The 20,406-nt window shown below is 42.8% G+C and overlaps 2 protein-coding genes and 1 long non-coding RNA gene across 20 annotated transcripts in view; 2 read left to right on the top strand and 1 right to left on the bottom strand.

Annotated features, from left to right (window-relative positions):
• Positions 1-1,128: 1,128 nt before the first annotated feature.
• On the top strand, positions 1,129-7,887 carry PSMD12 (proteasome 26S subunit, non-ATPase 12). Of its 2 annotated transcripts, none has more exons than XR_001558741.3 (11): positions 1,129-1,286; positions 2,488-2,547; positions 2,764-2,892; positions 3,214-3,321; positions 3,836-3,940; positions 4,356-4,505; positions 4,649-4,783; positions 5,131-5,243; positions 5,617-5,791; positions 6,240-6,372; positions 7,438-7,887. XR_001558741.3 is itself a non-coding variant. In XM_015879523.3 (11 exons), exons 1-11 carry the CDS (start codon positions 1,179-1,181, stop codon positions 7,645-7,647), a joined length of 1,371 nt encoding a protein of 456 aa, XP_015735009.1. In that variant the 5' UTR covers positions 1,129-1,178; the 3' UTR covers positions 7,648-7,887. The 2 variants fall into 2 exon arrangements, 1 of the variants encoding a protein (XP_015735009.1); XM_015879523.3 differs by having other exon boundaries at positions 6,295-6,372.
• Positions 6,821-11,775, bottom strand: LOC107321995 (uncharacterized). Of its 9 annotated transcripts, XR_014936838.1 has the most exons (6): positions 11,685-11,775; positions 11,343-11,404; positions 11,095-11,208; positions 10,450-10,601; positions 9,357-9,440; positions 6,821-7,179 (listed from the first exon to the last, which is right to left on the bottom strand). It is a non-coding gene; the product is annotated as an uncharacterized LOC107321995 (long non-coding RNA). The 9 variants fall into 9 exon arrangements; XR_014936842.1 differs by lacking the exon at positions 11,343-11,404 and having other exon boundaries at positions 10,450-10,572; XR_001558742.3 differs by lacking the exon at positions 11,685-11,775 and having other exon boundaries at positions 11,343-11,480.
• Positions 11,776-11,787: 12 nt separating this feature from the next.
• HELZ (helicase with zinc finger) overlaps positions 11,788-20,406 on the top strand; it is a 67,697-nt gene continuing 59,078 nt past the window's right edge. For 8 of the 9 annotated variants that reach the window (XM_085523025.1, XM_015879520.2, XM_085523026.1 and 5 more), the window contains exon 1: positions 11,788-11,836. In XM_085523025.1, coding sequence (XP_085379151.1) covers positions 11,830-11,836 — 7 coding nt within the window. In that variant the 5' untranslated portion in view covers positions 11,788-11,829. Of the gene's footprint in view, positions 11,837-12,482; positions 12,590-20,406 lie in introns of all 9 variants that reach the window. The other variant, XM_085523022.1, reaches the window with a different exon arrangement.

Raw genomic sequence — 20,406 nt, 5'->3', positions numbered from 1 at the left:
GTAGATTTCAAGGCGATGTATATCATCTGAAGCCCACACAGGACACAGTGCCATCTCCTGGAGCTAACAATATAACTCTTCCACTCCGTTCCATTAATGGCACGTATTTCACACGCCCTGACTTCCCAGCAGAGCAGAACCGCCCACACAAAGCAATAGAAAACCCAGGAGCTGTGCTGCCAGCTGGGCTCTCACATGAGCTTCGAACAACGTGCTTTATGTTTTCTGCTTCTGATTTGACACCATCCAATTGTAAACACCCAGTTTGTGCTCACAATCCATCACGTTGGTACTAATGAAACTTCTATGCAATAGCCCAAACGAGGCAGTACCTTGAGTATCACCTATATATCACCTATGTATCACCTATGTATCACCTATAGAGGAGATCCAAGTTCAGATCTAATACGTTGACCTCAATTTTAAGCGATTTATTAGTTAGATTAACTGGGGGGAACAGAATCACCTGGGTTCCTACTGCAAGACACTGAACTTTGCATGGTGCCTTGAAGCCAGGCTAAGTCAAATGGAAACCAAACATCCTTCCCGTGTCTCTGCATTGCTCCACACGCTCTGTGTGGAGGAGGGAGCGGTGACTCCATCCATCACTGACCTTTGGAACTCGTGTTTTTTCCTCACATAACGCTCATCGGATGCTATTTTAGCTGCCATCCTCTGTTGGTTTCTGCCGTAGGATCGTTCCTACGCATCCTTATGGGCGCTGAGCAGCGCTGCGGGGCTCGGGGCTGGCACAGGAGGTGCCTCAGATTTATATTTGCCTCAGAATGTGGAGAAATGGCGTCAAGCCGCCGTGCTATTGACTCAGCCATCACACAGGGCGCGGCCTCACACAACGGACGTGAGATGTGAGATGTGAGATGTGAGCAACACAGCGGCTCAGCGGGCACACGGAGCGCTGAGGAGCTTCTGTGTGGGCTGCGAACCGACACAACACCCGACAAACCCCGCTCTATGGGCCGCTCTATGAGCCGCCCCCTCAGCCCCGCACCGACCGCCCCCTGAGGCGGCCCGTCCCTTCCCGCCCCGCCCCGAGGTGTCCCGGCAGCGCCTGCGCGCTGCAGTGCGGGGCCCTTCCGCCGGGCTGTCCCCATTGCGCCTGCGCGCAGCGCTGCTTCCGCTGTGTGTTCGCTGGGGGGACGCGGAGCGGAGCCGGGGCCATGGCGGAGGGCGGCGCGGAACGGGCCGATGGGCGCATCGTGAAAATGGAGGTGGATTATAGCGCTACGGTGGATCAACGGCTGCCAGAGTGCGAGAGGATGGCGCAGGTGAGGCTGGGGGGGGGAAAGGCGGGCGGTGCGGATGGGCTGAGTCATGGCACGGTGCGGACTAGGCCCGGGCTGCTCGGGGCTGAGGGAGGCCGGGCTGCGGCCTGAGCGTGGCCGAGCGGGCGGCTCCGATGTGAGGAACGGGACGGAGGTGGATGTTCATCACAGATCACAGAATGACCCGGGTTGGAAGGGACCTCAAGGATCGTGTAGTTCCAACCCCCTGCCTGGCAGGGCCACCAAACATACACCTTTACTAGATCAGGTTGCCCAGGGCCCCGTCCAACCTGGTCTTGAACACCTCCAAGGACGGGGCATCCACAACCTCCCTGGGCAGCCTGTTCCAGGGCCTCACCACTCTCCTAGTGAAGAACTTCCCCCTAACATCCAACCTAAATCTTCCCTCTTTTAACTTAAAACCATTTCCCCGTGTCCTGCTATTGTCAGCCCTTTCCAAGAGTTTACTCTTCTCCTGGGAGTAAGTTCCCTTCAGGTATTGAAAGGCTGCAATGAGGTTCCTCGCAGGAACACAACACATTGGGCGCCTCCGGGCTGTTGTCCCCCATCAGGCTCTGTGCCCCAAAAACGAAGGGAGCCCGTGGTCATGAGTAGATGGAAAGTGCTGGGGCCTCTGCTGAGTAACGGTTGTGCACCGCCACAGGCAGCCTTGGAGTGTGGGTACGGTGCAGCTGGGGCTTCTCTATGGACTTTGTTTTGTAGTGTGGAGGTTGTCAAACCCTGGAACAGTGGGAGTGGATGTGCTGTCCTGTTCCAGCAGGACGGCATCTGGTTCCTACGCACTAGCAATGCTTTGTGTAGTCAACAAGTCCGGTGAGAGGCATACAGGGCTGTATGGTGTGATGTGAGCTTTTAAAGGCAGTACCTTTCAGATAGGAAGGCCGTGTGCCCTGTTCCCTTCAGGCTACTACGACAACAGATGTTTTATCCCATTGTTGCAGCTCTGTGTCATTGTGAGCATCGTGGCTACGCTTCTTTCCCACATGTGTAAATTCAGTGGCAATAGGAGCACATCTGTTGAATTACTGTTGGAATTCCATCCTTAGCATATGGTTTGTTTTCTACAATATACTGTTATTAAGATGTGATAAATGTGGGTGAAAGTCACGGTGAAAGTCCTCTAAAAGTTTTTAAACCGAATTGTATTTTTTTACTTGTGATGTTTCTTTTCCTATTGCTCCAGGAGGGGAGATTGCAAGAAGTAATTGAGAACCTTCTCTCCTTGGAAAAACAAACACGAACGGTACGTATGGTGTGCATCATTTAATGCTGTGTTGGTCTACACACTCCCCACCCCTTTCCACTGTATTAAAGGGAATTGTGGCATCAGTCTTTTGTCATTCTTATCAGCAAGACTAGATATAGTAGATTTCTTTTCCTCTTTATATCATAGCAATGCAAGTGATACAGATCTGCAGGTTGTTTTTCCCATCACTAATAAACTGCTTGTTTGTTACAGGCTTCTGACATGGTTTCCACATCACGTATCTTAGTGGCTATAGTGAAGATGTGTTATGAAGCTAAAGACTGGGATGCTCTGAATGAAAATATTATTCTTCTGTCAAAGAGAAGAAGTCAATTAAAACAGGTGAGTTTAATCCTTTGGAACAAAAAGTATTTGAATTTGTATTATTCCCCAATAATCTGTGCTTGTCCCTGATGGATGCCAGCCTGTTAGTGCTTATCTGTGAATATGCAGAGATGGTAAGGATCAGTCCTAGTTCCTCCTTTTCCTTCCCTTCCTGAAAAATCGCATCCTAAAGAGGAAAAAGTGCTGTGCGCGCTTAAGAGAAGATCTGTGATTAGATTTACCTTGCATGCGTATTGAGTCTCTTCAGTTTAATATTCTTTAGTATCTGAATGCATTTGAGAAGCCTACAATGATGCTTCTATTCTGTTATCGTACCAGGCAGTTGCTAAAATGGTCCAGCAGTGCTGCACTTACGTTGAAGAAATCACAGACTTACCGGTGAAACTGCGCTTAATTGACACGTTGCGAACAGTCACAGAAGGAAAAGTAAGATTTTTGTTTTAAGACTGAATATCTAAAAGGTAGAATAAAAATGCTCACCTTCTTTAAAAGCAAAGCTTCTGAATGTTATATTCAAATTAATTTAAACTGCCCATTTCTGACTATTTTCTCCTGCATTTAGCAGGGTGGTATGTACAGCTGTGTTAGTCAAAAACATCACGAGTCCATTATTTACATATTGTTCCTTTTGCTTATCCCCCCAAAAAAGAAAGGATCTAATGCTTCATTTGCTGTTCAGATTCTTTCATGTTTGTGTTGGGAATGGTAAAGGAATTCAGGCATTTCTTGGATTAATTTGGTCCAGATATTTCAATTTTGCCATCTACCCATTATATTTTATCAGTGTATTTTTGTGGATAGCATCAACACAGTCTATAGATGCGTGTGGAATTAATTAGTTGCATAAAAACATGAAATAGATGTCTTATAGGGCTGTGGTATTATAGTTATGTTCTTTTTTAGAGAATTCCAATATATAAATTGCTCCTTCTGATTTCAGATATATGTGGAAATCGAACGTGCTCGCCTGACAAAGACACTCGCAACAATAAAGGAACAGAACGGTGAAGTGAAAGAGGCTGCTTCTATTCTGCAAGAATTGCAGGTAACATGCTGTGTAATCGCAATTAAATCACTAGTACAATTAATACTGACTGCTCGTAGATTATTGTTCTGAAACTTAATCATGGACATCTGCAGAAAATGCCTGGAAAGAGATTAACTGTTGTGAGTGAGATTGTAATTCAGTTTTAAGTGCTTTTGTTTGCTCTGTGGTTAAATTTCATGGAATATTTCCCTTTTGGAAAACAAATTTCAGTTTGCTTTGCTCAGTAGTACAGTGAGTTACACGTCAGTGATTGGTTTATTTTCTCATGTCAGTAAGGGCTGTAATTCTAAATTAAATAACCTTATCACCATGCTCACTTTCTCTGGAACAGCTGGGTTGGTTTGTTTTTTGTTTGTGAATCATAGTACGCTTCTGTTTTACATGATCTGACTCAGTTGCATTTCCATCTTAGGTGGAAACTTATGGTTCAATGGAAAAGAAAGAACGCGTAGAATTTATCCTTGAGCAGATGAGGCTCTGTCTAGCTGTAAAAGACTACATTCGGACTCAAATTATCAGCAAAAAAATCAATACAAAATTTTTTCAAGAAGAAAACACAGAAGTAAGTCATTTGAGGATTTTTTTTTTCCTCCTTATTTTAATCATGTCATTCAGGTTCACGTATATTCAAATTGTCTGTTTTCTGGGGTGGATTTGGATTTCGTTTACATAACTAATAGAACTGTGGTAATTCTACTGTTTCAGAAACTAAAATTGAAATACTACAACCTAATGATCCAGCTGGATCAACACGAAGGCTCCTACCTCTCCATTTGTAAGCACTACAGAGCCATTTATGATACTCCATGTATTCAAGCTGAGAGTGAAAAGTGGCAGCAGGTAAAAACAACAACAATTCTTGAGAATAACTTTTTGGTTTTGTGGAATTGCAGAAATTAGAAACAGCTCTGCAATTTCTTATAGGGCTGTGTATGAAATGGGATTGTTACACATTGAAATGAAAAAAAAACAACTTTGAAATTTTGGAATTTTTGTTAACCTGTATTAATTTAAATGTATTGCTATGAAGGGAGGTGCATTTCTGCAAGATAACATCAATTTCACCATAACTTCTTAATATGTTTGGCATCACCATTTTACATGTTAAATTCTAAGCTCTGCAAAGTAGTTTTCAATGCCTCTATTTAATTATGGAAAAAAAAAGTAAACGTTCTTTCTTATTCCAGGCACTGAAGAGCGTTGTTCTTTATGTTATTCTTTCACCTTATGACAATGAACAATCTGATCTGGTGCACAGAATTAGTAGTGACAAAAAGCTAGAAGAAATCCCGAAGTATAAGTAAGTGCTCTTTCTAATAAGCAATTCTCAGGTCAGAGCATCTCTCTTACAGTAGCTGTAGAGGTGAAATGTGTTTATGCTGAGTCTGCTGCAAACGTTTCAGCGTCTATTGTATGAAAAATACTGCAAAACTTTCATGATTGTGTGTTACAAGTTGAAATAAACATTTCTGCTTATAAGAGAAAACACATCATTAGAAACAGTTGGACTTTAATGGTCCCTGTAGTGTGAAGTATTAGAGGTAACACTTATGAAGACCAATGAGTATTAATGGTAATGAAAACATTTTTAAATGATTAATCTGATTTACTTAAGTATGAAATATGTCTTATTGAGAAAGAATTGTTAATCACCCTTAGTAAATGATTTGCAGAGACCTCCTAAAATTATTTACCACCATGGAGTTGATGCGATGGACTGCCCTAGTTGAAGAATATGGGAAGGAATTGAGAGAAGGATCCCTTGACAGTCCTGCAACAGATGTTTTTGGCTGTACAGAGGAAGGTGAAAAGAGATGGAAAGATTTAAAGAACAGAGTTGTGGAACATGTAAGCATGGCTCGTCCTTTTCCAATTAGCCATGTACGCTTTGTCTGAACTAAAAATGCTTTTTGTTTGCCATACTTCTGTTACAGAGGTATTTTTTCATGTAGGAAAGCAGCAGATAAGTTGCATTTTTCATTATGTTCTGTTTTCCAGTTGTTCATTTATTCATATGTGCATAGTATAGATATACATTTGGCCAAAAATAAAAGAGCATATTGTGCTCAGATTTTAAGGTTTAGCATTCACATACCAGTAGAGTAAAAGCTTGTTTTGGTTTGCCTGAAATTAATAATTAATTGTTACTTAATAATTTGTCACACAGAGACTATGAATTACACGTTTCACAAGCACAATAACTGTCCACAACTCATTTACATGATTTATGCTGGACTGCCATTAGAGCACTATAGGTTCTAATCTGCTTTTAACATTGACTTTTATATTTTTGCAGCCTGCCTCAATTATTTTTTGCACATAACCCTCTACTCTGAACACTTTTATTCCAGAATATTAGAATAATGGCTAAATATTATACCAGAATTACAATGAAGAGAATGGCACAGCTCCTGGATCTGTCCATTGATGTAAGTGTTGCTTTGCTTATTCTCCTTTCATCAAGGGAATAGAAATGTTTGTGTGTGTGTTTGCTTGTGGCAAGAATAGAAGTACTCAGCAGAGTAACATTCTTTTAATTTGATTTTTTAAATCTTTTTTCTTATAAAGCTCTGAAAACAGTGCTGTTGACCATCATTGTTTTACAGACAATGCAGCATTGTAGAAATGCACTGCTTGGTCAATAGAATTCTCAGGATTTATATGTGTGTGTTTATTAGTGTTCATGGATCTATATCTATTGCTGCTTGTTGATGTATATCTCAGTGCAGTATTCTTCTCATCTCATTCTACTGCACTACCAGTGCTTCTCAGCTCTTAGCAGGAACAACAAAATGTGCTATAGTGATAGGAAGCATTAACTGAACATTGGGCTCTTTAGATGGGAAGTAGTGGAAAAGCCTGTTGGGAGTAATAGTATATTAATCTGTTTATTTGCTACTTTGTTTCCACCGTTCAGTGCCAGGACCTGAATGTTTTTTCATGCCATTATGGAAATCAGGAAAGTTGTTTTTTTTGCTTTTATTTTTTTTCTATCCAGACAGATCTGGCTGTTACAATTCATGTGCCCATAAGGCAAGAGTTGTTACTAAAAATGGGTTTGTGCTCGAGGTCATATTTCAATGCTGAAGCTCCTTATCGTGTATTTCACTGAGAAAAAGCTCTTGTCAATGAGTGAAGAAATCTGACTGAAGATACAGGGTTTATCATCCTTAATTCACAGGGATTTTCCTGTGTCTTGCTTGTCAGAAAGTGCAGTCTGATATCTGTGTAGAAGTCTGTTGGTGTAGTATGTTAAACACTGAATGGCACGGAAGATAATGTAGGTGAAATGAGAAAGAAACCCGCCCAAAATTTTGAATAGATGGTGCTAGCTGCTTGCTGTGCCAATGAGTAATATGAAAGCATTATGCTGTTTCTAAATACAGTGCTATAAACTCTGGGTTTCTGTTAGCTTTAATGCTGTTTAGCTGGACTTCTGATGCTTTGAAGATAAAAATGCTGTTTCCTTGACTTAGTGCTGTTTGTCTTTTCAGGAATCGGAGGAGTTCCTGTCTAACCTAGTAGTTAACAAGACCATCTTTGCTAAAGTAGACAGGCTGGCAGGAATTATCAATTTCCAGAGGCCTAAGGATCCAAACAATATACTGAATGACTGGTCTCACAAGCTGAACTCACTAATGGCCCTAGTTAACAAAACCACACATCTCATTGCCAAAGAGGAGATGATACATAACCTACAGTAAGGTGCCTCAATAATCTCAGTGCTTTTAAAGAAGGCATTAAATCTTCATAATAGAGACTATTATTACAGTGTGTATATGGTTTTGTTTTTTTTTTCCTCCCTGTCAGGGCTTCCTGGTCTAAAATTTAGAACATAATTCTGAAATTCCTGTTGACAGTTGAGTTCCCTTGATTATTCATTCAGTTGTTAAACATTTTTGCTACAATTGGTGAAAGAACATAATAAAACTGTATTGCCTGTATAATGGTAGTCTTGTGATTTTTTTCTTCCATTTTTGCTTTTTCTGGATAATTCATGATTGTATTGTTACAGGAATATTTTTGAGGCTGTGATTGAGAGGACACGTGGTAAATAAAGTTAAAAACTTAGGGCTTTACAATAGCATGCACTGAGGTTATATGCTAATAGCATGGAGTTATGTCAAAGGTCTACAGCAAGGCATGCCTGCTTCTTAAGAAATGCACTGGAGATGTTTAATCCCCATACTGTCAAGATCAAACAAGTACACAGAGAAACTACAAAGTTCAGATCAATCTGCTGTGGACTTTCAACATCTCCTTAGTGCTGTTTGCTACTCACTCTCCTTTTGTGGTTCAAATTAAAAATGAGCCAAGAATTAGTTGGAATATCCTTACTTTAGAAATTACATGTGTTTAAGGAGTCTGTGTTGATGAAATATTAGCCGTGGATAATTACAGAGTAAGATTAAAGTTGAGATCATTTGTATGTTGGAGGACACTGGAGGAATTCCAGGGGAATTTTCATGCTGCAAAATCAGATCTTGCTACTCCTCAGCCAACTGATCAGCCTAGAAAGTTTACTTTGTTGTTTAATAAGATGAAGAATTACCATTGCTATCTAACCTCAGGTCTACCACTGACTTGTTTGTGGCAGAGGGTAAACCACTTAACTTCTGTTCGTTTCCCATGACTGCTGCTTCTGAGAGAGTTCAAAAAAATAACAAAGATCTTGTGTGCTAAGCCTTGGAACATCCATTATTGCAATCAGGCTGAAGCTTCTATTGAGAAACATCTGTTTCGTTTTCCAGAGGCGAAAGGGATCTACTGGCATGTTAGGCTGCAGGGTCTGTGAGGCAATTCAATGCTGTATGTAATTGTGTTTACTAATTGCCCATGTTAATTATAATGGGGTTTCCTGACTAGCTTTAGAATACATCACAAGTGAAGCTGATTGAAAATTAGGTTTTCTCTATTGGAATTTGAGAAAAGCCATTTCTGAGAAAACAGAATGAACTTTATCATGGAATGGAAATCTGTTTTCTGAACGTCTTGTGAAAGCCAAGGTCTGAGAAGAAAGAGGGAAAAAAAAGCAGCAGCACTGTAAGCTCATAATAATTAGTTTTGTTTTGAAAATGTAGAAACTAAACTAAGTGTGCAACTCATGGGAGAGCCAGGGCTCCAGGGCTTTTTGGCTACCAGCTTTCCATTAGCCCTGAAGGAAGTGAGGGCTCCAACTCTTCCAGAATTTGTGCCACACCTTTCAGAACTGCTCAGATCTCAGCTTCGTGGCAGGGCGCCTAGTAGCCCTAAGTGGCCTCAGGTTTTCAAACTCATTCTTTTTGGCAAAGAGCCTAGATTCTCCAAGGTACTTGGCATGTCTCCTAACTTCACAGGATCAGGAGAAGCCGTGTGAGTAGTCATGATTTGCAGAATCTTGATTTAAGGGTAGGGAGACTGAACGTGTTAGTACCTTGTGTTCAGGGCTTCCTTGCAGTTACGTTCCCCAGGAGGTTGAGCCATCTGAATTTTCAGCAAGAAGCTGCCATTTTCAGATCTGAAAAGATTTTGAGATCATAAAATGTGTAAAAAATATAATTAAAAATATAGCTGAGCACGATATTGGCGGAGTTTGTTAAATTATAAATCTCAGCATTATAATTAGTCTCTACAACTATCACTTGTTGCACATCTGAGCATCTGAATCCTGTCAAGTCTCACGATGCTCAGCAGAGGTTCATTGTTTTAGTCCCTCTTATGCCTCCCTATTGTGACTGTGGCATTTCTGACATTTCCAACTGCTACTGTTGCTTTTCTTCTGCTCACAGACTCAATATAACCCACTGTTGCTCATCTCCCTGGGCAGCAGGAAGAGATGATGCATCCAGTACAAAAAAAACCTCACGTTCCTCAACAAAAGTCTAGTACTGTGATGTTATCATCATGAAATCCCCTTGGTGAACACAGCACACGGGGATTCCAGGAACCTGAGGAGTCTGGGCAGTTCTGGAAATGTGAGTGAGTGAGTAGCCAGCATGTAACATCTGTTCCTGCCTTCCCCATGCTCAGTGAAGACCTGGCTCCTTAGCTCAGCCTCTATCCACTCAGGGCTTCTGCAATACAATCCACTAGTTGACAAAATGGAGTAAAACCTGCTTCATACAGGGCTAAGAAGTTTAATTTAAGACAAAGCAGTAAAAAGAGCATAAGTTGCTGAACAAATCCTTCCCTTATAGCTCACTAGCTACACAAATTTTTCCTAGTAGAGTATAAAGAAATCCTTTCAGAAGAAAGGGATTCAAAAGTTAAGGCAGCTTATGTGAAAAATAAAGCCAGAAACTATTTACCTTATCCCAGAGGAAATATACATTTTTTTACATACAGACATAAGTCATTCTATTTCTGATTAAAAAAATAATGAAATACTCTTTGCATATCTCTACAGGAGAATTCATGCACAATATAAAAGCTCAGTAGAACTGGACACAACCATCCTCTAAAACAAAAGGCCTAATTGCATTGCAGCAGTCTAAACAATGTTATTTAGGTCCTAAACGTGTTTTCACCTTTATCTGCTTGACCATAACTGCTGTCTTCATTACTGCCTGGCCTCTGCAGAGCACAGGGGAAAAATCCAAATCCAGTTCCAGAGGACACTGGAATGGTCCCCATCAGACCTGTAAAGCCAACTTGAAAGCACATTGATCTGAGTCTGGAGCTGCAAATGCAAAGGATTTCTTCTTAAAATGTATTTCCTTTTGTATTCCCATTTTTGCAAGGACCTCTCCTTATAAACATAATACTGATGAATATTGAAAGTATTCCTGGGCACAAGTACCTTCTTGCAGCAGCAGTGCATCAGAGACTCGGCTGGTGGTTACTCTTCAAAGAGTTAGGAGGCGTTAAGCATAGATTTAAATACAAATGTATTTAGGAAAATCCAATACTCACATGATCTAAATCTCGCAATTATTTTAATTAAAGTTTAAAAGTTTCAATAAAAAACACAAACAACGAAACAACTGGAACCCTGCTGATAAACGCAAGGAAGGTGCTGAAGCAGCCACTCTTCCTTTCCAGCTCAGGAGTGGTTCTGTGCTGTGCGGGGCCAGAAAATAACGCTGCAAAACAGCCTTGGCATGAAGCACCGATGGCCAAACGTGTTTTGCAAAGCAGTTTTTGGGATTCTTGCCCAGCCAGCAACGCGTTACCTGCAGTCCTTCAGCAGAACGAGATGGAGTTTCTCAAAAGCACGGAGGTGTTCCATCATCTCACCGCAGCCTTAATGCAGGGATCCAGTTTTATAGGCGTTTTAAGAGAGACAGCTGTAAATAAGCAAAGGATAGAGAAAGGAAGGGATAAAGAAGGGAAGGGATGGAGAAGGGAAGGGATGGAGAAGGGAAGGGATGGAGAAGGGAAGGGATGGAGAAGGGAAGGGATAAAGAAGGGAAGGCCCAACCTGCTCGGCTCGGGGGGCTCCGCCGGGCGGGTACCTGAGGGACCTGTCGGCCTTGGCAGCTGCTGCGAGTGTGTGGAGGCAGGGACACGACTCCCAGTTAACGAGAGGGGGGCAAAAACAACACCCCCAACCCCAGCCAAAAAAAAACCAACACACAAATCAAAGCAAAAATAACCTCGAAAAAATAAAGAGAGAAAAAAAGCGCCTGCCGCCCGGCCGTGCCCCCTCACACAGCGGTCAGAGGGGAGGGCAGAGCCTCGGCCGCAGCTCGCACACCCGCCGCCTCCCCCCATGTCCCCCCGGTGTGGCGGTCAGCCCCGCTCCCATCCCGTCCCTCCTCACCCCGTCCCGGCCGTTCCCAACCCGGCCGCCCTTCGCCCTCCTCCTTCCCCCGCTGCCCGCCGGGCCGTGAGGAGGGCGGGGGAGGGTTTTCCCACAATGCTTTGTGGGGACGTTGACAAGTGGATCCAAGATGGCGTAGAAAGTAATGACAGGTAAGTCAGGACTTCCCCATTCGCCCCCAGTGAGGCCCGAGGGCGGCGGGGCCGGGCCGGGGGGGCCCGTATGAGAGACTCGGGGTGTTCCCGGTGCCCCTCGGACGGTCGAAGGGCCGGGAGGAGCGTGCGGGGCGGGCCGGGGGCTGAGCGGTGCCGGCTGGAGCGGGCCCAGTGTCTGCGGAGGGCCCTGCGGCGGCGGCCGCTCGGGGGCTGTTTGCGGGCGGGCTCGGCCGGAGCCCCGGGGGCTGCCATGCTCTGCCGAGGGCCCAGAGCTGGGGGCGGGCGGACGGGTGCGGCCTGGAGCTCGGTGAGGAGGAGGCAACGTGGGGGCAGCCCGGGGAGCTGGGGTGGGGAGGGGGGGTGCTCGCACAAGGCCGGCTGTCCCCGCTCTGGGGGTGCTCGGTGGGGGAGGGCGATGCGGGGAGGCGAGGGGCGGCTTCGGGTTGTGCCGGGCGGGGTGGGAGGGGACGGGCAGCGGCAGCCAGGAAATGCCGAAATAAATAAGTGGGGGAAAATGGCTTAGATAGCAGGGACTGCGGAGGGGTGGAAAAAGAAGCGGTGAGGATTTAACGGCTGCTTTAAAACGAGCCCTCCGAGCGAGGCAGGCTTGGCACGGGAGGGGGATTTTTGTTATTTTTTGCAGGCAGGCTTTGTGAGGGCGCTGAGCTGGGAGGGCCGCGGAGATCCCGAGATCGCCTCCTGTACAAAGCCACTGTTGTGAAACTGCGGACGGGAAAGTTTATACCGCAGGTTGCCCTACGGCCCCCTTTTGTTTTGTTTTTCTTTTTTCCCCCCTTTATTTTTTGAAGCAGATTTCCCGAGTAGAGCTGCTCACAGCTTTACCCCTCTTGAGGAATTGAATGGGTCGTGTCCTGGTATTAATATCCAAATGATTGGGTTTGTTTGGATTCAGTGCACTGTTGGTGGAGCTGTTGTTTGATTGTAGTGATGTGATTAAATGCATCATCGATGGAGATTCAGAAATGCAGGGAAATGGTTGCAAGGTTGTTTTTCACTTACTGTCCAAAGGAGTTCACAAGGTAATGAGGTTTAATGTTTTTAGCCCAGTCACACTGAGCTTCAGCTGGAGTTTTAAAATCACATATTGAATTATCCGTTTAAAACATAAAATAAATCAGTTGCAGTACCAGAAATGGCATAAGAATACATCTCCTTGTTGAGAGATGGCCAGTCTTGTTGAAGTGGCTTCAACTGGGGCCTTATAGGTGTTGGTCTTTCTGTTCAATATTAAAATGGAAACAAAGGAAAGGATGAGTTATTCCTCTTTTTAATATATTACTTTTAGGAGATCCAAATTCCTTTGTAAAATAAAAACATAAAACTAAATTACATGAGATACTTTGCTTGTAAATGATTTTGTTTTGTTTTTCCCCAAGACACACTGGTAGAACAGAGGTTTTAAGATGAGATTTCTTAAACTGTTATTTAAATATCGGTGAGTCTGTGTTTTAAATGGCAAAGCCTGTTTGCTTTTGGGGGAACTGGGTGAGGAGCTGGCTCTGTACTTACAGCTGGGTGAGGGCAGAGCGTGGCAGTGACCACCAGCACCGTCCTCCTCTTCCGGATGCAGACGGAAGGGTTTGCCCATGAATGAATCAGGCCTGGGTAGGCTGAGCTTCCACAGCAGACAAATTATGAGCGCTGGAAGCTGAGTTCAGCTTTCTTTGTTGAACTTTAATTAGCAGAGCACTTCTTTATTGGTAAGTGAAAGAATGTTTTGTGCGTTATTACTGATAAAATTGAGTTGTATTTGTGGTATGTTATGAAAGCACAAATTACTTAAAACAAGCAACAGAAACACACAGAAATCCAAGTTCTGTTATCGCTTCTCACCTGTGCGGATTCTGGACTTAAAAAAACCCTCAAACATAGAGTATGTATTTCTCATCCTTTATTCATATGACCACTGTGACTTTTTCAGTGAGTTCAGATACGTTTTCCTGAGGAAGAGGGAGATGCATTCCAAGCGATAGCTCTAGGACTCAAGAGATTATAATAGCAAAGTGGTATGTTCTTATTTTTTCTTATTTTTGAGTGGTTTTGTCTCTCCCAGCTGACTTGAAACTAAAGGGAGATGTGGAAGCTGCATGTTGAGCTGTGTTTTCACCCAGTTCTGTTACTTGATCTGCCAGGTTGTGGGATCTCATTGATTTCAGTGAAGTTGCTCCTGGGCTTTAGGATCTGTATTTGTGGAGCTGGTTGTAGGTTAAGGGCTGTGGTTTGCAGATAACATTTCAGGTAACACTCAGAAATTCCCATTTCAAGGGAGAGTGAAGAGCAAATGTTTCCAAGTGGATGGGGTACAGGCCTGGCCCTCAAGGGATTTGGGCTGTGTGATGAAAATCCCTTCACTTGTTTATGATTTTTTTTTAAAGGAATTTAAAATAGAAGTCATGAATCTTGTAAAGAGTTGTGATGGCTGTAGAGGAGGGAGGGTATATAAAAGCTGGGCAGAATTATTACTGATCTTTTCTGATTGTTGATTTATTAGTCCGATGAAATATTTCCTCCAATGTATGCAATTATATTCGTTACTAGAATCCGCTTGGAAGTATAGCCGGATATTCTTTCTGACTTATTTTTTACTGCTGTTTAGTAGCACTTTGTTTGCTACTGCCCTTAATTCTAGGGATTCTCATTTTAGTAATGGCAGAAGCAGTTGCTGGAGCAATTCAGATGATTAGTTGAAAGCCCTTGAAGCTTTCACCTCCCTGGTATTCCCTCTTGAGGTCAGTGGTACCCAGATAGGTCTGGTAGCAGGAGTGAAATCTCAATTAGAGAAGTGTTTTGTAATAATATAACTCCTGTCTCCAGCGTGCAGCCTAAATAACTTGGGAAAGCCGCAGGAGAACAAGAAGGAAGGATGGTGTTGTTCTAACCTAGCGTAGGGGTAGGTGGTTGGGCAGCCAGCATTCCCTCTGCCTTGGTGATCAGTAGGCCAAGAATTCTCACAGGAATGTGAATCCTGGCCATAATGTTTTCTTAGCATTGTATCTGGGGGAGGAGATTGAGGTCTCGTTCCCAGAAGCAGATCCCCAGTGTTCCTCTGTGCCCAAGGTTGCTGATGGCCCACGATGGGAGGACGAAACTTGGCATTCCCCATCTTCCCTTCTTTCACAGTAGTCCTAAAGCAAGACCCCTGTATCACTGCGTGGAATGTATGCTTTTCTCCACTTAAGTGGATGTATTATGGATCAAATTACCAGAACGAACAAGGCCTTCCTTTTCTTATTTGTCTTGCTATTTTTTTCCATGGCCTTTGGCAATAGCCAGCACTTGTATTTATATATATATCAATAACATATTGAAAGATATAATAGTTCATATGCTTGTAGAGTACTGCTGTTGTCTTTTTTTTCCCCCAGCCCACCAGCAAGCAAATAAAGAGAGACAACATTGAAAAAGAGACCACTTCTTCAAAAGTTGATGCAGCATTGATGTGCAGTGAGGTTTTGACCAGTATTTAGGGATGGCAGTGGATGACTCAACTGTTTATGGTGAACTTAGGAGTCTATGATGTTAGACTGCTATACAGAAACAGGGCTTCTGGTGGTTTTATTGTGGTAGTACTGGTACGTAACTCAGGTTCCGTATTCAAAACCAGTCCTGCTTGTGGAGATCTCATCTTTTCACACAAATGTTTATAACGTGAGGTTTCAACAAGAGGTGATCTCTCATGTCTGAGGAAAGGGAATGTTATTGTAGGAAAAGAAGTCCTTAGGAATGGAAGCAGGCAGATTCTAATTACTCAGGCGTGCAATTTTGTAGTTGGTGTTGCATTTCCATTGCACATTAACATTGGTTAAAGGATGCCTAAAGTAGAGGTAATATAATATTCAAATATTTCCCTACAATATATATGTCAATTTTTTTGTTATCGATCTAATAGGAATGCACTGGTTATTTCCCCAGTCTTTTCTCAGGGTCCTCCAAAAAGCCAGGTAAGAAACCATAGGTTTCAATCTTATTCCTTTGTAAGTGAAATTTTACTACACTGAAACAAGTGGTTTCTGTTGCCCCACCTGAGTTGTGAATGAGACCGAAACGGTCTTGATCTGAGCATCACAGAGTCCTTGTCAGGTGTGCAAAGACTCTGCCTTGTACTCTACAGCATTGCCAAGAAACAGCAGATATGAAGTGCTGCAGAGTTGGGGGAAGAGTTTCTGTAAGTTATTTTATGTGGAAAGATATTTTGGAGGTGGTGACTGCAAACTGCTGTGTGATTTGTTTCTGTTAGTCTCAGGAAGTACCACTCGTGTGAAGAATGGCATTGGCTGAAGTGGATGTTTTTCAGTCTTTGGATTGTATGTGCTCTGGGGAAATAGGTTTTCTGATCTGTTCTGTCACAGGAAGACTACTGATCTCAGGGCAGAAATGAAAGAAAAACAAGAGTACAATTATGTCACATGAGAAATTTTGAATGTTGGAGGGGCAGGAAGTAAAGGTCAAAATGCGAGCAGTGCATGCGTTGTTCTGAGCTGCTCCTGGGGTAGTTAGTGTTGTTTAGAAGCAGTCCTTCAGTCCGTGAATTGCATGTTGGTTTTTTTTTCCTTCGTAATTATATACTGCAAAAATAGTGTATTCATCAAAACACTAAAAATTACACCGCTTAAATATGCTTAGGAAGATATTTTTCAGAGCCCTCCAGACCCCACAGCAAAGGGAAATACTTAACAGCGAGAGCTGTTCTTGAATCTCTGTTGTTAGCAAAGCAGCACAAGTGTTTAATTTGCTGGAAAATATTTAGTGGTTTAGCAAACCAAGAAAGTAGCAAATCTTTGTGGACATAATAAATAGAGAGTGCTACAAATGAAAAGCATAGTGGTTTTGGCAACATGTTAAACAGTGCTTCCTATGTATCTTCTCTACATTATCTTAAGATAACTGATATTTTAATGATAATTTCATTTTATTCTGAGATAATTCTGGGGGGAGGATGGACAGTGTGTTTGTGTTCCTGAAGGGTGATCTTTTGCCATCTGAATTCCCTGCAGCTGGTTGGGATTCCTGGATCCTGCTCGCAGCTGATCCCTGCCATCCCAGCAGCCAGAACGTGTTGGACTCCTCTCGTCTGCACAGGGAGGTTGTTAAGGAGAATGTTTTCATAACGTGCCTCTGAGTCTCTGCTAGCACAGTGTTGTAGCTGAGCACTGCAGGTATTTTGCTGAAATTGTTTTGGATTATAGTTGTTTAGGCTAGTAGCTTTGAGGTAACTGTACTTGGGCCATATCTCGAGGCAGTCGCACGTGTGGAACGGTGCAAGGCAGTTGTTTTGACTTTGGAACTCATGGATATTACTTGGCTGTACCCTGGTTTGTATTTGTTTGCCTAGGCTGGGCACTGCTTTTCTTCTCCCAAAGCTTTGTCAGAATGATTCCGTTAACCACAGTAGGATCGTTACTCATTGCTGCTGATGTCTGTTTTTTGAGTGGGGTTTAAAAATATGTGACTGAATCTCTAATGTTCATTTCAAAAGGGATGAGTAGGGAGAACGCCGAGGGGTCGGGAGAACGCCATTGTGCAACTTGTGTTGTTTGGGAACTGAGTTATGGGGCTGCCCTCAGGGTTTGCTGTGTGAGGAGGAGTTTGGGAGTCCATATCCTGATCTCAGGAGAGTTCTGGAAATAGAACTTGTTTGTGGTATTGCGTTCCTGCATTTTAGGGGAGGAAATAAGGAAGTTGTAAAAGCATTATCTGGATGCAGAAGGGTAATATCATTAAAATATGGAGCCAGAAGAATATTCCTCAATCTGAGGTTAGCTATATTATGCCTTATTATTTGAAACAGAGCCACGATGAGATGAATTTCAAAGATTATTTATAATAAAGATAATGATTTGTAATGGTGGAGGTTTGTTACTGCTTTGAACTTTCAAAACAGTGCCCAGAAATACCACGGTTACATGATAGGTAATAGCTTGGGGAAAGGTGTTTGGGGTATCTGTGGGTGGCACTGTGCTATGGAGTCTGGTACAGTGGGACCCTTCTGTGTGAAGCACTGTGAATGTGTAACAAAAAATTTGGTCAATGTTACTCACTATGATAATAAATGTAAGTTCATTATGATGCGACAATGAAGAATTTAAGTGTATTGAAAGAGGAGTTTTCTGTTTTGTGTCACAGCCTTCAGGCAAATTTCTGCATTCGGTTTATGAACTGTGCACTGTTAGCTGATATTCAGCTTGAAGAGTTTTGCATTCTTTTCCTTCTTGAATGAATTGAAAGAGCAATTCAGAGCAGTTCATGCTTTGCTTCTCGAACAAAATAAATTTTGGGCTTTTTAATTCAACTCTGCAGTATATACCTGTAGCAACTGGTGACTTGAGCTGTGATTTTCAGGTAGATCCCTTACACGTATGGTTGTGGTGCTCTGCATTATCAGGATGTGTAATGGTTGAGAAACATCTTGTGTGAAACTTGAAGCTTGACACTTGAGAAGAGACTCAGCATCACGACAGAATCATTTTAGAGCAGAGGAAACCTGGATTGAGCCACTGGGCTTTGGAGCTGCTTTGCTGGTAGAGGAAAAATGGGAGAGTTTGTATGGGGCTTTCCAAAAGGAAAGGGTTTGCTGCGGGAAAGAATTTCCTGGTTTTAAAAATACTTTTAATAGTGAAATCCAAATATAAGTTTGTTAGCAGAAGATGATTTGAACACGAGGCCAAGTGAGGAACTGCTAAGTCTGATTCTGTCCCTGAGCTCAAGGAAGTCGGTGAGGTTGGCCAGTGGGCTGTTGCTCTCTGTGGGCCGTGCTGTGAGCGGAACTTGAGTGAGCCTGGTGGGGAGCTGCTGTGCCATATGTTGTTGCCTTTAAGCTTCTGCATTACATTCATGTATATCGTTATGTGTGGAAATGGTGCTTGGGAACCTTGTCTGACATCCCTCTGCATTCACTGGTCACATCATTGTGTAAGTGCTTGGCATTTTGGAAGTGAAGTGACGTGTTTAGTCATACGTACGCAGATGTACCTGCATGTCATAGCACAGGCGTAGCTCAGGAAGGGCTTTTGGCAGTCGTATGACTCAGCGGAGAAGAATATTGGTAACTGCGTGACTGATGAATCCTTGAGATCAGCGGGATTCACTTTTTCTTGGTCAAAATCATTACTAACCATTATCTTGTGAAATGTGCAGATACTTGGGAACGAGGCCTGGTCGTGTTACTCAAGTGTTTGAGAAGAGAAGTTCTGCTATGTAAGCTGTAAGCGCTGCCGATAGGACATTTTAAACAGCTGTAGAATATGGATTCCATCTTCTGCTGCATCACTGTAGGAGCTGGAGACCTGTAGGTTGGTCCTGCACCACGCTGTAGTGATTTTAGCCTTTGTTTTCCTTGGGTAAATGTCATTAAGAGAAGCCAAGATTGAATTACCTTTATAAAGCATTTTTAAATAGTAAGTAATTGGTGATGTTGTTATGGGGATAAAACGGTAACCATGAGACAATATTTCAATTAAAATGCCCTCATCTTGCATAAGTGTGAGAAACTCTGCTCTGAAAAAGCAGCAAGAACATATATGGGAAAAAAACCAATACGGAATACAGGCTGCTGCTGTTGCCCAGTTATTATGAAAGCCTGCTTACGTGAGGATTTTCTAAGAAGGAGCCAAAAGAACTTTAGGCGGGGCAGAAGCACCGCCTGTTATGATGTTACCTGCTGCTCACTATTACAGTTACTTGCCAAATTGTAATTATTTTGGGCTGAAATTTCCCATGGTAGGTGTCTATCTCAGGGCATCTTTTCAGGTGCTGTAGAGGGAGTGAAGGGTTCTGCTGACATGGTTGAGTCTTTCTAAACAAGTTCTAGAAAATATATTCTTCTGTTCACAGTAAAAAGAACAATGGAAAGAAAAAAAAGGAAGGTGCTGGAGCTCAGCTTTGCAGGAAGATAAGAAGAGGTGGCATAGCGTGCTGTTCTGGCCAAGGTTATGTTTATCAACCCTGTGAAAATCTGCATCGGTTACATTGGTTATTAGCGCAAATCTAAAAGATCATCTCTGCTGTGAATTTATTTCAGCCTGAGCTGAAGGGGATTTCCGTACTATTTGAAGGCTGGGGCTTTTTCATTCCCCCAGTCATTCCCTGGTGTAGTTTTGGACAAAAATGAGAGCACAGAATTCCCCATCTGCGCTCCCAAAAGTCAGTTCTGCTTTCCTATATGCTCTGTCTTCACCCAGCACAGAAGAGGCAGTGACTTGGTTTAAACACAGGGTCCAAAGTGTAGGTATTCACAGGATGTGTACAATGAATGTGAAGATGAGCATGGATGAACAAGGAGATTGAGGTCAGGAAATACTGGGTGTTAGAAGGAAATGGAAGAGCTAATTCATGGGTACGTATAATTTCTCTTATAACACTAATACATTTCATTATGTGCATAAATTGGGCAGTTTTTAGTAAGTTGGAATTGGGCGGGTGAAGCAATTCACACTTGAGCCATATCTTTGCTTTATTTTCTGTTCTTCTGATGAGTGATGTCGTGTTGTGATGTAAAGAAGTGCTGAATGCTGCAGTTACACTGAAGTCATTCCACAGATGCTGAGTTT

This window comes from Coturnix japonica, chromosome 23 (genome assembly GCF_054131305.1).
Source record: "Coturnix japonica strain WE chromosome 23, WE-NBRP24, whole genome shotgun sequence".
Lineage (NCBI taxonomy): Eukaryota > Metazoa > Chordata > Aves > Galliformes > Phasianidae > Coturnix > Coturnix japonica.
This window is presented reverse-complemented; position numbering and strand designations above follow the sequence as displayed.

Bases quoted from the DNA above. Each gene is read 5' to 3' on its own strand.
- PSMD12 (XM_015879523.3), top strand. From the start codon at position 1,179: ATGGCGGAGGGCGGCGCGGAACGGGCCGATGGGCGCATCGTGAAAATG. The intron at 2,548-2,763 runs GTACGTATGGTG...TGTTTGTTACAG, and splicing joins TGGAAAAACAAACACGAACG to GCTTCTGACATGGTTTCCAC. The intron at 4,784-5,130 runs GTAAAAACAACA...TTCTTATTCCAG, and splicing joins AGAGTGAAAAGTGGCAGCAG to GCACTGAAGAGCGTTGTTCT.